This window comes from Vidua chalybeata, chromosome 2, assembly GCF_026979565.1.
Source record: "Vidua chalybeata isolate OUT-0048 chromosome 2, bVidCha1 merged haplotype, whole genome shotgun sequence".
Taxonomy (NCBI): domain Eukaryota; kingdom Metazoa; phylum Chordata; class Aves; order Passeriformes; family Viduidae; genus Vidua; species Vidua chalybeata.
In genome coordinates, this window is record NC_071531.1 from 30660569 (window position 1) to 30675354 (window position 14786).

The 14786-nt window shown below is 42.3% G+C and overlaps 1 protein-coding gene across 1 annotated transcript in view; it reads left to right on the plus strand.

The window, feature by feature from the left end:
- AFF3 (ALF transcription elongation factor 3) overlaps nucleotides 1-14786 on the plus strand; it is a 315284-nt gene that overhangs the window by 268058 nt on the left and 32440 nt on the right. The window contains exons 11-13 of the mRNA XM_053934722.1: nucleotides 5030-5195; nucleotides 12356-13393; nucleotides 14648-14772. Of these exons, the coding sequence (XP_053790697.1) occupies nucleotides 5030-5195; nucleotides 12356-13393; nucleotides 14648-14772 (1329 nt within the window). The remainder of the gene's footprint in view (nucleotides 1-5029; nucleotides 5196-12355; nucleotides 13394-14647; nucleotides 14773-14786) is intronic.

The window sequence follows — 14786 nt, forward strand, 5'->3', positions numbered from 1 at the left end:
AGGCTCAGGGTAGACCTCATTGCTCTCTACAACTACTTTAAAGGAGGTTGTGGTGAGGTGGGTGTCAGCCTTGTCTTCCATGCAACCAAGGAAGGACAAGAGGAAATGGCCTCAAGTTGGGCCAAGAGATGTTCAGGCTGGATATTAGGAAAAATTCTTCACTGAAAGAGTGGTAAAGGGAAGTGGTAGAGTCACCATACCTAAAGTGTTCAAAAAATGAGTAGACATAGCGTTTTGTAATATGGTTTAGTGGGCCTGGTGGTATTTGGTCAAGGGTTGGACTTGATGATCTTGGAGGTCTTTTCCAACCTTAATGATTCTATGATTCTATGAGCTTTTGTGTAGCCTTTGTTGTGGCTGGAGAAGTATTTGAGAGGCTCACTGATATGTTCCTTTAGCTGAGTCATTTCTCCGAGGCCTGATTCTCCCTTGCATTGCTCTTCTTGATAATCATTCATGCCTGTGGTATGTGTGTAGGTATAAAGTGCCTTCATACTGTAATGCAGTGAAGAACTGGGATCACAAATTCTTCAGCATCAGAGGGATTTTTCTCTTTATATTGTCACTGCAGTTTGGTAAAGAACTGCATCAGTTTTACTTGTATTTTTATCCATGCTGCATGTCTCTGAGCCTGAATTCCTGCAATGCAGCATATGCTTAGCCTGGGAAATTCTTGTGGCCAGTGCTGAATGCCATTATTTATTATCATGGGAAGTAGTGCAGCTGTAAGCAGCAGCTTAATATGAAGCATAGAGCAGGACTCAGATCCAGTGTGATTAACCTGAAGAGGTCTCCTGAGAGCCACCAAAGTAATCTCATTTGGGAATCTGTCTCCACTGACTGAATAACCAGCTCTAGAACCTTCCTGCATAACTGTTCAAACCACCTTGGTGCCATTCAAAGGCTGGCCATGGCCATGCAGCCTGATGGGGCTAGCAACTGGTCCCACACAAATAACCTCTAGGCCTTGTCCAGGGATTGATGGCTCTACCTCTCAACTTGGATCACAAGTTAGTTTGAGTGGGGAAGAATTATTAATCTCCCCAAAACACTGTATTTCTGAACCTGCATATATCAGAAAAACTGAGGCTACAATGAATCTAGCAGTTCTTTTAAAAAGGGTCAGATGCACACTGGACAGTGAAGGAAAACAGGTTGTTGGAGACCTGCATGGAAATTAGGTGCCCAGGTCCCCTGTAGCCAGGGTAATGGGAGAGATCTGATCAGAAACTTCAGACAGCGTTAAAAGCTTGGTTTTTAAATGTCTTATTGCTGAACTTCTGGCAAATATACAAGGTATTTACTCTCTCTCTTAAGTCAGAGAGTGCAAGTTCTGATTAAGCGCTTTAAAGAAAAATTTTGTTTAATTTCTTAAAATAAAAATAGAAAATCTATGATGTGATAATTAACTCTGGGGCATAAACCAGTAGCAAAATACACTCAAATGTTATGTGCCACAGTCATTAAAATATAGATCAGTCTAATTGCATGATCTTGCTTACATCCTTCAGAAAGAGCAGTCCAAAATAAAAGTTACCAATTTTTTAAAAAGGTTGTTTTTTAATAAGAATGCATGAAGACAGATGTAACTGTTATTACCCTGATCACTAATAAGACAATGAGGATCCTTATAAGAATATGCTAAGTTTCAAATTTGAAAAAGTAGAAGAGGGACAGGAGACTTCACTAGTATCAACATAAATGGGAAAATATTGTAATGTTTAATTTTTGTAGTATATTGGCTACCATTAGAACAGCAAAGACAGATTTCCAGATGTTTGTGAAAGTCCAACAGTTATATTTTATATCTAGGGCTGTAGTAACAATTTCTATTCAGCAGCCTAGAAAAACATTTCCTGTCACAACAGCAAAGAAATATTACAATGGGTTTTTCCCCCCTCATCCCCTATATAGCAATTTCTGAATATTTCAGTCAATGACAAATAAAAATGATGGTTTAAAAATTAAAACCAGAGTCATTAAGGGCAGGATATAAATGCGCAGATGTTTTGTGATGCTCAAGAACTCTTCAGTCACAATGCTGTTGTGGAGAGGACTGGAAATCCATCAGAGTCAGACACTGTTGAAGGCATTCCCTAAGCTATGCTGTCTGAAAAGGCAGTTAACTTTTCATATTATTTCCACATTTTCTTAAGGAAAAAAAAAATCAAAACCACAAAACCTACTCATAATGGCTTGTATATAGCTCTCACAATTTTATTAGCAAGGGATTAACCACAATCTGTTAATATAAGTGAGCAACTTAAATCTAGAGTTCACTGGGCAACCTGTACAAGTCAGGAATGCTGCATTGTCCTGAAACTGTTTACAAAATATCCATTTTCCTTCTCCAATAAGGAAAATTTTTTACAAGCTTACTAGCTGTTTCTGTCACCTTTGTGCCTTAATGAAGTTATACAAATGGCTGCCTGAAAATCTTGTCTTTAACACACCTATATGGCTAGACAAAAAAACAAGTTTTTAAAGGCACTCCTTGTAACTGGTACATTTAATGCCTGTGCATGAAGACAGTCCTCTTGCCACCCAGGAGTTGGCAGACACTTCTGTGACCATGCTGGTTGCACCAAGCCATCCTGACGAAGCACGAGCTTTTACTGCCACGTCTCTCTCTACTGTCCAGTAGTAGTTACAAGGATGGAAATAAAGATCAAAAATATAAATGGATGTCAGCTCCTCCCTCTCCTGTTTATTTTACTTGCTTTTAATTAGTAAGGTGAGATCACAGCTGAGATTTTTTTCCACTGCCTGGCCCCATAGTGCTTTGAAGGGTGCAGAAAGCTCTCCAACAGTGTCAGGATTCCCCAGGCCACCACAAACTCTCTGGAGCAAGAAAGCCACGGGCAGCTGTGCCACTTCCCAGCAAAAGGCAGCAGGGATGCTGCAAGGCAATATGGTGGGAGTACTGGCTTGTGCAAGACAAGTGGTCCAGAGGGGAAAGGCTGGCATACGTTAGGGGAGGCAGGGAGAGGGCCAGAAAGTGTGCAGCCATGGGGAATTGTGAAGTTGAAACCACCTCTCTGATGGCCCGGCCCCTTTTCAAAGCCTCAGGAATTGCCTGTCATATGTGGCTTGTGCAAGGTGTCAGGTACAAGTTTTCCATCATGAAAAACACATTACCACGTAAAGAAAATTCATTAGGTGAAACATAGCAGAACTGTAATTAATTATTAGATATTATTTCTCACAAAATGCATCTCCAAGATCACATTGCATTAGCCACAATATTGGACTGATGGAGCATAAACAAGGGTAATGATAAACACTGGTGAATGGAATTGGGAAGAGATGGTTATCTGGGTACCAGTGTGTTTCACATGGGGTTTATTTAACAGTCTCATTAATGATCTGGAAAAGGAAGTGAATAACCATTTAATTAAGTTTGCATTTGATACTAAATTAGAAGTTGCTGCAGACACCTCTGAGGGCAGTGAAATAAATCAAAAGGAGCTAGAAGCTTGCAAGGTAAAAAAGGAAAATGAGATCTGGTATGAAGAAAAAAAGCGAGCTAATCTCTGTAGCAAATAATCATGTAGCTATCAGTAGAGGAATTCTGAAGAAAGCAGTGTTGAAAGAGAGGTAGGGATGTTAATGGACTATACATTCCCTCACAACTCGGATATATGTTTACAGAAGCAGCGCATCAAGGAGCAGGAAGGTAATAGCCCTTCACTGCAGGGCTGTAGTGAGAAGCCATCTATAATGCTGCACTCTCTTTTGGGCACCCTGTTATCAGAGAGATATAGACAAATCGGAATGAGTTCAGAAAAGAGCCATAAAAATGATCCCATATCCCTGGAGATAATGACTTATGAAGAAAGATCAGAAGAAGTAAATGTGTAAGGCCTTGTGTGAAAGATGACTGAAGAAAGACAGGAAAACAATCTGCAAAAATGTGAGAGCAAAAAGGGAGGAGGACAATTTATCATAGTAACTATTAGTAATACGATGAAATAATAAGTAACAACTATAAATTCTAAAAGGGCAACTTCTGGTTGAATGTAGGAAGAAATTTCTGACAGTGGAATTTGGGTTAGTTTGCAGAGAAGTTTCCCAGGGGTAAAAGTAAAAGCTGCATTCAAGTCATTTAAAATCAAATTGGACAACTCACTAGAAAATGCACCCTGCTACAGGGAACAATATTGCATTGCCTAGGGAATAAGCTGGATGACTTAATATGATATTTCACACTCAAGTCTTTATGACTGTGATATTTTTAATATGTATGGTCAACTATTTCAGGAAAATACACATTTCTTCTGCTGTCAGGCCTGATAATACAAATACTTGCATGCAAACATAACTTTAAAGAAGGCAAGTAGCTCTGCTGACAGCACTGCACTGCTGACATGCAAAAACACAAGCCTGAGCTCTTCAAGTTTTTGCAGGCTGAGTCTTAGATCTTGAATTGTCAATATCAGGATTGTATATACAGGTAACCACATCATTTATGGGTAGGTAAAGAAGTGTGCAAAATGGAAGATGGGGGTTTTAAGCTCCAGTGAAGATGTATCATTATTGTTATTTTTATGGTTATTGCTATTACTACTTATGACTGGCAATGTGGGATTCAACTCTTTCTTAATTGTTCACCTTTTTGGTCTCCTGCTTTCACCTCTGGGCTGAGTGTTTATTAGACAGCATAAAACTGCTTTCTATACTACTTTTTAGCACTTAGTATTTTTAATATATCCCAAAATATCTGTGGAATGGGAAAAGAGACAAGGTGAAGTGAAACTTGACTCTCCCTCAGATGAGAAAGATGGCAAAGGCTATGGATTTAAATGGATATGAGAGTAACCCCATATTTTCCCCCCAGTTATAGCAATGTAATGTTGAAGTCGCTTCACTATTTATTAGCAGCAGAGACAAGCTCACAGGCATTCAAAGAGTATGCTCCCTAAAACAGCACGGTTCTTATATGTGGGGGTTTTATGTTTATGTTCCTATTTTCTTCTCTTCCCTCCCCTGTCCCCACCCCACACCGATGGGCTGTGTTTTGGGCTGGCAGCCTGGTGGTGCCGCAGTCCAATGCCCGAGCCCCAGGACTCTCCAGCAAGGGGTCGAGCAGCAGCAGCTCCAGTGAATCCGAGACCAGCTCAGAGTCTGACTCAGAGAGCGAAAGCAGCTCCAGCGAGAGTGACGGCAGCAAGCCCTCGCATTACTCCAGCCCAGAGGTAAGGGCTTCTCTATGATTTAGGGTGGCATTCCATCACTACACACACTCACACCTTTTCCCAGCCAAACCAACACAAGGAGGCTGTGAAGAGATGCATGGAAAAAAAAAAAAAGGGAGAGAAAGGCCCAAGGATCTTCCTCCTGGCATGCTGTGAAATGTAAGTGGCGGTGGATCTTGGGGCAGATTAAAGCATTTGAAACAAAAATGAAGAAAGAAATAACCCTGTTACTTTTTCCTCAAATTGGAGATGAGTGGAGCACCTTGCAAGGTTCACAGCTTGCTTGAAGTTCTATGTAATTCTGCCTCCATAGCAATGCTTGCTTAGTGTGCAAGTCTTGATGTGGGCTCCCAGCACTGCAAGGGAACTAAAGGCTTCTCTACACAGGGAAGCTATTATAAAATCAGTTTGAGGGTGGATTTTTAAAAGAAACCAGTTGTTCACTCATGCACTTCCTTTGCCTCACATTCTAAGTGAATTATTCTCTGCTACTGCTGCCTTTATGTGATTTCTTTCAATTCACCTCCAAAATGGACTAAACTGAATTACTCATGGTGCAAAACACTGAGGCCAAACTAGTCATCTGGAAAGCTAGCACTGAAAATTTCCACATGTAGACCAGCCCTAGCCAAACTACAATTAAGCTGCCAGTGCTGTGACACCTTCTGCTTTCACCTCTGCAGAAAGCTCAACAGACACGACAAAGCTGCTTTCTCTGCTCTGTTTTTCTATCAGGATTGACATTTTTACATGTTTTGGTCAATACACATGTTTAGAATTAAACTATGAACTCCACAGCCACATCACACACGTTAATGTATGTAAAAATATTCAAAAATCTAGTGGCAAGATTGTAAATACACATGAAATACAGTCTGTGTATTTTCCTACTCCACATAAACCATCCAATCACTAGAATCCTCCCCCCAAAACTATGTCTCACCCCGAAAAAAAATATGCTGCAAAACCAGCAAACCTTTCCTCATATTTTCTTTGGTTATTTGGAGACATATTTCCAATTGAGCAAAATGCAGTACTCACTGAATCATCCTTAATATATTTTTCTCAGGTTCTGTCACTTTTGTTCCTTAACACTTATCTTCTGTCTTTCCTTCACAGTACTTTCAGACCCATTTCCAGTTAATTCTCCTCTCACTTTGTCCACTTCCTACATCTCTCTCTTCTTTCCAGTCTCTCTTGTTGCTCTCCCTGCAGTACCCCATGTCTTATTTCCCATTCTGAGCTTTCTCATCTGACCTGTTAAGACCTTGTTCTCTGTCTACTTAATTCCCTGCTGGAATTAGTGCAAAGATCTCATTTGTGGTCTCTCCTCTCCCTGTGGGATCTCAAAAGGTGGAAGAAAAGGGGCAAAGAGAAGAAAGAAAGGAGAAGGAAATATGAGATGAAAGGAGGAAAAGCACAGGAAGGGAGGAGTGGTTACTATCTAGGCAGATATCCATGCTGCTTGAGCCCAAGAGCAGAAATTCCTCAGAGAATGCATGAAGCTAATTAACTGAGGCAGACCTTGGATTTCATAAAGTCCAGGAGAGAACTAAGTCATGGAAACATGGAGGAAGTACCTCCTCTTAAGCATTTTATACATATCCTCTCGAGATCTGTGGAACTACTTTTGTACAAAGCTTGAGCTGTCAGTGATCATTGTCACGAAACAGCTGCCCCATTCCAACAGATTGCTTGTCTCTTTGCATTATATTTGTGTGGTTTGCCTTCTAGGACATGCTGTATGAAACATGCCTACACAAAAATGTGACTCACAAATGTGATGGCTGCAGTGATTTTCATAGGCAATTTTCATCCCTTGATGGGATATAGGAGACAGCACACACAGATAGGGTATGGGTGTCCCAGGGAAGTAGAATACCTGTGTTTTCCTCAAGGGTAAATGCTTTCCCAGGGCTATCATATGACTGATGGAACCAGTTCAAACATGCTTAAGTGATGACTCTGACTGGAAGTCCTTTTAGCTTTGCATAAATGCTTTAACTTACATTTATGCACCCAGTGAAGCTATCTTTCTAAAGTATATGCCAGTTTCTTACCCAGTAAATGGAAAGAGACAGGTCCTTGGAAGCTCCCTAAAGGAAGGCCATGTCCACTTAATTTAAGTAGTGGACTCAATTCTAGATTTAGCCTTAAAATTAATGCAATCTGTTGGATAAGACAAAAAAAGTAAATACATCTTGGTTTTTGATTTAGCATTAACTGGTGCTTTCAGGTTTAATGAACTTGAGTAGTCCAGCACAACGCTGGGCAGACATTCCGTAGTTAAAGGTTGGGAGGAACTTAATGTAGAAGTATGCAAACCATTATGATGCCTTCATTCTTTTTTTCACCCCCATAATCTGAAACATTATATGCATATACTCAAAGATTTTTATTTCTGGGACAGCGTATCTTCTGCATTTGAGGTTATATAACAATTCAAGTGCTGCTTCATGTCTTCCATAATTTTTTCCTCATCTCATTTTGAGATTTTCAAGTTGCCCTCAGGTGCCTAAATGCAGTTGCCTAGAGAGAAAAAGCAGCTCATTGTAAAGCATACATATAAAGTAGATTAGATGAATTGCACCCTAAAAGTGTCTGTTTCTTTCCATTGACTATTTAGAGCCAGTAGTGACTAGCTCAGCTGTCTTCACTTTATGTCTGCAGTAAACGAAGAATAATGGCTGAGCTAGAATAGGAGACAACATTCAGACTGGTTTCAGTGATGTGGACAAATTAAGGTGCCTCAGACATTAATGGGAGTAGTTAAAGTTTTGTGGACTGCCAAACCTAAAATTATGAACAAGGAACTGAGACTTCTATCTCCTGTTTCTTTGCTGCAGTCATGAATTCTTTGAATGACCTTAATTAATGTAATAAATGAGGAATCTGGAAAACAATGACGTCTTATCCTTTTTCAGATGGTTGAAAAAATTTGAGTGTCAAGTATATAGAAAAAGCTACATTTCTAAAGCTAAAAATTTGGTTTGTTTTTTCTTTGTTCCATTGAATTATCCTGCAGGCCTTTACTAAAGCTGTCTTTGGTTAGACAACCATGAATTCCTACTATGAGGGAGGACAAGAGTGGGGAATGGGCAGGAAGGAAGCAGAGAAGCTGTTCCATGGGACAAAGGATCACTGGTCTCACCAACAGAAACCAGTCCAGAAGAGAAAGCTGCCCCTTTCTGAGCCCCACCAGCCTCACATACCAGATGCAATGGCCTTTACAGGTTTTGCTGTTTTGACTAGCTCACAACCATTAGTTTCTTCCTCCTTTTTAAGGAGTCACAAATAGAAAAGAAAATGGAATTTTACCACTAGACCATCTGCAGATGCTATAGTTACCTTTGCAAATAGGACTCATGAGTTTTGGCTGTCCTGCAGACTATTATTGACAAAGACTGCAAACTACACTCTCCCTTCTCTCCAGAAAACCCTTTGTGCATAGAACCACCCCTCACAGTATATGTGTGTTGTGCCTAACACATGGGAATGCCCAGTTCTAATCTGTTAAAGCACTAGCAGCAGTGTTAATAGTAGCAATGAAGTAATAGTAATAATCATCATCATCATCATCATCTTCTTCATTGCTGTCTGCACCTTAAACATAACGAGAAAGCACCACATTTGCATGGGGCTTGCTGCGAGTGAAGTATGTGATAACAAGGCAGCACAAGCAAGTTACCACAAAGGTAAATTAGTACATGGATTTACAACAGGCAGAGTAGCTTGCAGGGATGGTGGGTAAGTCCATGCACATGTTATGGGCTCTCTTATCTCTCAGTGAAAGTGCTGTTGTACTTCAAGTTTACCACATATTAGCCACCCCTTAGGTCCCTCTTTGTAGTAACAAACATAGAGTGACCCCATTGCACTGGCATTGTTTAACAGCCCTTTATCCTGGAAAGCATTTCTGGATAACATTTTGACAAGTTTTTTTTTTGATGCATGCCATTCATGCCTCTGGTTGCACTTGCAGCCTTGAAGATCTGAGATATATAGACATGCTGTGTGGGAGTCATCCCACCTAAATTTGCACATTTCTCCTGTAGATACCTACATCTGCTCACCACCTCAGCCTCCCCTTTACAGTCTGTGGAGAAGAAAAGACGTTTTTAGGGCCCAGCTCATCTGGCCTATTTCATATGTCTATTTCAAGAGGGAATTTTTCACACCCTAGAAGAGTAGTCCACTGACTGAAGAAGGAACTTGTTGACTAGCTAAGATATAGGTGTCTATGTTGTACAGATGAATCCACCCACAATATTTAAGGAAATGTATCACATCCTGTTTCTTCATGAAGCCTGGCACATGTGTGTGTCTGTGGTATGTTGATCCCTGAAAGTATCTTACTTCTGTTAAGTTTCCTGGCTTGAGTTTTCATGCCAAACCTATATTTAATTGCAAGTCAGTTGATCATCCTATATTTAATTGAAAATCAGCTGATCACAAACTGTTATTCCTGTTACCAGTGCCCATCTGGACAGCACTGGCTTTACCCCAGTTGAAAACTGCACAGTTCTCTAAAAGGCCCTAGGGGCAGCATATTTCCATGACATCAAAACCAATAAGCAGAGAGCATTTTGGTATCAGAATACTCTGGATATATATTCATATGTATTTCTATCCTTACGTGCTGCTGAAAAACTTCCAGTTCAAGCAAACCAACTTTTCTTCCACAGAATAGTGTGTGAAGCAGAAATTAGGGATTTTCTTTTTCTCCCACAAATAATTATAAGTAGGCATGTTTAATGGATGGGCAAAAATTTTCAAGTGAATTTTCTCAGTCCATTTTTTTACCAGGCTTGCTATCTGTTTTTAGCTGCCATGATTTGTTCTTTTGCAAGGTGCCTTCTTTTTTTTTTTTTTCTTTTTTTTTTTTTTTAATGTGATCTCAAAGTACAATAATTTTCAGTTAGAACAATCAATTGAATAAATTACTTCCAAAAATGAACTGGAATCACTCATGTACACTGACAATCTCAAATATTCAGAAATGGTATCAGAGCCCAAAATGAGTGAGAAAAGTTTTAAAATTCTGGGTTTTTTAAATTTGGATTCTTTTAATTTACCTGATGGGCTGCAGACATTTTACATTTATCAGATGCATCTTGAAGGATTTTTTTTAGCAGACAGATCTTAGGGATTATTTTCAGAAGCCACAAGGATTTAAATTTTTATTTAACTAAATCTCAAAAGTGCACCTGAAACTCCTGACAAAATCAGTAAAGCTGGTAACACTGTTGATCCTTTTTATTAAACTTCATAGTTGGCGGAGGGGTTGGTAGGACTATAGGTATTATGCCTAAATAGAAGACATACTACTCTAGAAAAGTCCTAGAGCACTTCCAAGTTATGACACTGCAGCATGTAATCACTTTTTTCTCCTAGTTACTGTGATCCCTTCAAATCCATGAGCCACCATTTTCAAGAATTACAAGATACATAAAGAGGCAGAATGGGATGTAACAGATGAATTGGAAGTTTTTTGAACTTCCAGGCGACACTCACTCTGACCTATACTTATGGGCAGAGGTGTATTTTTCCCCACGTGCTTCTGATGTATGTCCTTTTCTGAAATACACCTAACGGTGGAAAGACTTCCATGTATAGTGAACTTTTTATTATATATCCAGTAAATTCAGTATATACACAGTGAATGGCACCAAACAAATCTAAATGTATCTTCAATAGCAATAAAAAAAAATGTCATTCATTTTTAGATAAAGAGTTAAGGGTTGTAAAAATACAGCTTCATCCAAGAGAAATATTGACCATCCATTTTCAAGATTTACAGCTCAGGAAAGAAATTCCTCATGTAAGATATTAGGGAGTATGTTTTAAAAAGCATAAATGTAACCCAGTCCTGCAAACTTCCCATAGGTCTGGGCTAGCTCAGTAATGAGTAAATTAGAAACTTTAGCTAGAAGGAATATTTTTATCATATGAATTCCAATGTCTAATTTTTTTGCTTATTTTAGGAGCCTTTGCTCCATGTAGAGTGCATGCAATCCTCAGTGGGTGATTCTGAAGGCGCCCTTGGCTGTACAAGAAACTTGTGTTGCCCTCAGGCATCTACTTTAAATAAGAAGTAAGATATTCTTTTAAGTTAGAGACTATGGATATTCTCTCTTGAGCAAACTTTCTTCCAAAGTACTGATGGTTTTCATGTTTGACTCAAGACACAGTTTTTGATTATTCACATGCAATAGCCTAGTGAACCAAATACTGGTTCCATCTGAGGAAATGAGGAAATTTCTCACTTTGGCTTTTGTGGGGTTGGGTTATGGCTAGCCATCTACTCCATCATCTATTTCTTTTTGGGGTTTTTGCCTTTCCTCTTCGTTTTATTACATTCAAATTACTGATTGCAAGAAACACTAGAAAACAGTCACAAATTGTTCTGAAATAACATTGTCTCAACTGTGATTACATTTAAAATCATTATTATCCCACTTCTTCCCTGTCCTAACACCATTATGTTTTAGACACGCTCTTATAACTTGATAGTGTTGTGACAGACATTAAAAGAAAAACTAACAGCCACACAATGCTCACAAAATGAACCTTGATAGCACCACCACACAACAAATATTTGTGGATTAAAATGTCAATACCAGGCAGGTTACATGAAGCGCCTGATTAGCCCTTCAACTCCCTACCACGTGCCACTTTGTATGCTTCTTAAATGCTTTCTGTATTTACTGCAATGGCACATGACACAAAATACACATCCCTAGCTTTCCTGATAGCTATCCTCCCCTAGCCTCAGCTGTACCCTGCCTTGTTTTCCTCCCTTCCTATCACCATTGCATTTTTTTCCTATTTGGAAACTTGGAAGTGTTTCCCAGTAGAGCCAATGGCAGTACTGCTGTTGTGAATCACCCTTAGAAATTATGCATCACAGAAGCCCTTCTCCTTCTCATCTCCAAACCCCATTCTGAAACCAAAAACATCCCCTCTTGCAAGGCATGAGCCCTGTCCTGCAACGCAGGGCCAGTGCCAAGGGGTTGCTATAGGTTGGGGCGGCTCTTGGACCGAAAGAAAATCTCCGTGGTGCCGGAAGGGATGCGACGTTTCGCTGTCCTAGAGGGATCCCCGGGGTGGGGGCAGCAGGGTCTCGGCACTAAGCTCGTTGCCGTCTGTTTCCCTTTCAGCCTGAGCCGCCCTCGTCCAACAAGTGGCAGCTGGACAAGTGGCTGAACAAAGTTACCCCTCACAAAGCACCCATCCTAACCCACCACGATGGCCCGGCGCTGGAAGCCCATCCCTACTACGGTCGCGTGAAGGTAGAGCGGCAGGAAGGACAGAAGACCCCGGCTGAGGGCCCGGCCGAGCATCGCAGCGAGGAGAGCCGCACCGCCGCCGCCGCCGCCGCCGCCGGGGACGGGCCGCGGCCCAGGACCGCCAACAAAGCGCCAGGCAGCAAGGGCAGCCGGCAGAAGTCACCCCTCGCTGCCGACGGCGGGCCGCCGAGGCGGGCAGCAGGGAAGAAGGCACCGCGGCGAGCCGAGAGGAACTCCGCCGGAGACGGGCCCCCCTGCCCCAGCGCAGAGGAGCTCCCCCGGAGCCACGGCTTCCCTGAAAGCGCTGCTGGCGAGGCGCCCAGGGCCCGGCCCGCCGGAGGCGGCTGCAGAGCGGGGCACCGCCGGGAGCCCCGCTCAGCTGCAGCTGGTGAGAAGCGTCGAGCCCGAGGGCCGAGCAAAACGGCGCCCAAATCCAAGGAGTTCATCGAGACCGAGTCTTCGTCCTCATCATCCTCCTCCGATTCAGGCTCTGAGTCGGAGCGGGAGGAGCGCCCGCTGCCCAAGGCGCCAGCGGCAGCCGGGCCTGAGCCGCGGGGTGCCAAGGACGCGGGGACCGGCACCGCCAGCAAACCCCACGGCGGCTGCAGTGCCTTTGGCTCTATTAATGCCAGGACTAGTAGTGAAATAGCAAAGGAGCTGGAGGAACAGTTTTACACCCTGGTTCCTTTCGGTAGGAATGAGCTCCTGTCTCCTCTGAAAGACAGTGATGAGGTAAAGTCGCTGTGGGTCAACATTGACTTGGCTCTTTTGTCCAGGATTCCAGAGCGTTTGCCCGAAGAACCGCTGGCCATGAGCGCCGGAGCAAACCAGGCGGCCAGCTTCCCGCAGGGTAGTAGTGCTGAACCCCCCTCAGAGAAGGGTTTACCGAAATCTAGAAGGAAACGCAAGGTGAGATGCTGGGGAACCGATCACAGGGGGTAGGGGAGCCTCCAGCAAGTGGGAGGCTAACATCGCTTGCACCCACGTCCAGTGCTCGATGGCAGCATCTTCTCCAGACTGGCCTTTCAGAGCTGGGATTTTTCCCTGCTTTCCACGTAGGGACTGGCCAAACCCCAGAGGAAATGCCAGCCCTGAAGATGATGAAATTCCTGGCCTCGAGGGATCACAGCTCCTTGGAGACAGCGTTGATTGCTGTGTGTGTGCCTTTGCGTGCCTTAGTGAAGGCACTGCCTTTGTAGTAGCATAATTTTCTCTCCTGAGGCTTCTCTCAAAACCTGAGTATTTGGAAATGATGCTCAGGTCAGCAAAGGGACAACTGTCTGCTGCCTTGTCATAGCTGACACAGTATCACTGCGTGTATGGTAAAAGAAGAGGCAGCCTCTTTTTTCCCTTCTGACTGTCAGCAAGAGGCAAGCCCTTCAGGCACAGCAGGGAGCCCTGGCTTTGTGAGGGATGCATTTGCAGAGACCTGGGACCTGACTGGTTCTGGATCCTGGATCCTGGCTCCCTCACACCCTGGTGGCCCCATTTTCCCTTGGGGCTATAGGTGTAGGAGCAGGACCCCCCCCCGCCACCCCCAGCAGCACTGTCACAGTGCTTGGGTGGGCACAGCCCTCTGCTCACATTTACTCTTCTGCCCCGCTTCTCCCACTCACTTTCTGGTGCCAAGGGAAAAGCCTCCTCCACTCCATGGCCAAAGCTGTCCACTGAGCAGGCTTTCTGGTCTGTGTGTACCGATCTGACCCCAAAAGTCATTCTGAACTGGAGTCACCATCTGCTCAATTTCTGAACAGTTTTGCTGTGCAACCAATCATCTGTTGCCCTCTAAGTTACTGTATGTGTGCAGATGGATCTGTATATTTTTTGAAGACCATTTATCGAAAGCAGTCTTACATATTGTTTTATCTTTCTTCATTTTTTTGTTCTTCTTTTATTAGTATCTGAAAGGTGGAAACCCTGGTTCAAGTGGGGAAATGGTGGAAACCAGGTTTTATATTTTACCCCTTTTACATGCTGCCTCTTTAGATTTTATTTTTTAAGACATGGACCAATCATCTCTGATCCATGTTAGCTATATACTCAAACAAAGTATTATCATTTGTAAAAAAATGACAGAAAATATCAGTCCCTGACTTATTGAAATATTTTTGGATCTGTAGTAAATCCAAACCATAAAAAATTATTACTTTTTTCTTCACTCAGTGTGAGAATGAGGAAGAGTGCAGAGACATCAAGAAGACTCACTTAGAGCGGGAGAGTTCTTCACGATTAGCTGCCTCTGCCCAAAGCATCACAACAGCAAATCATTGCAATATGAATGAAAACAGGTAAGCTTTTTCCT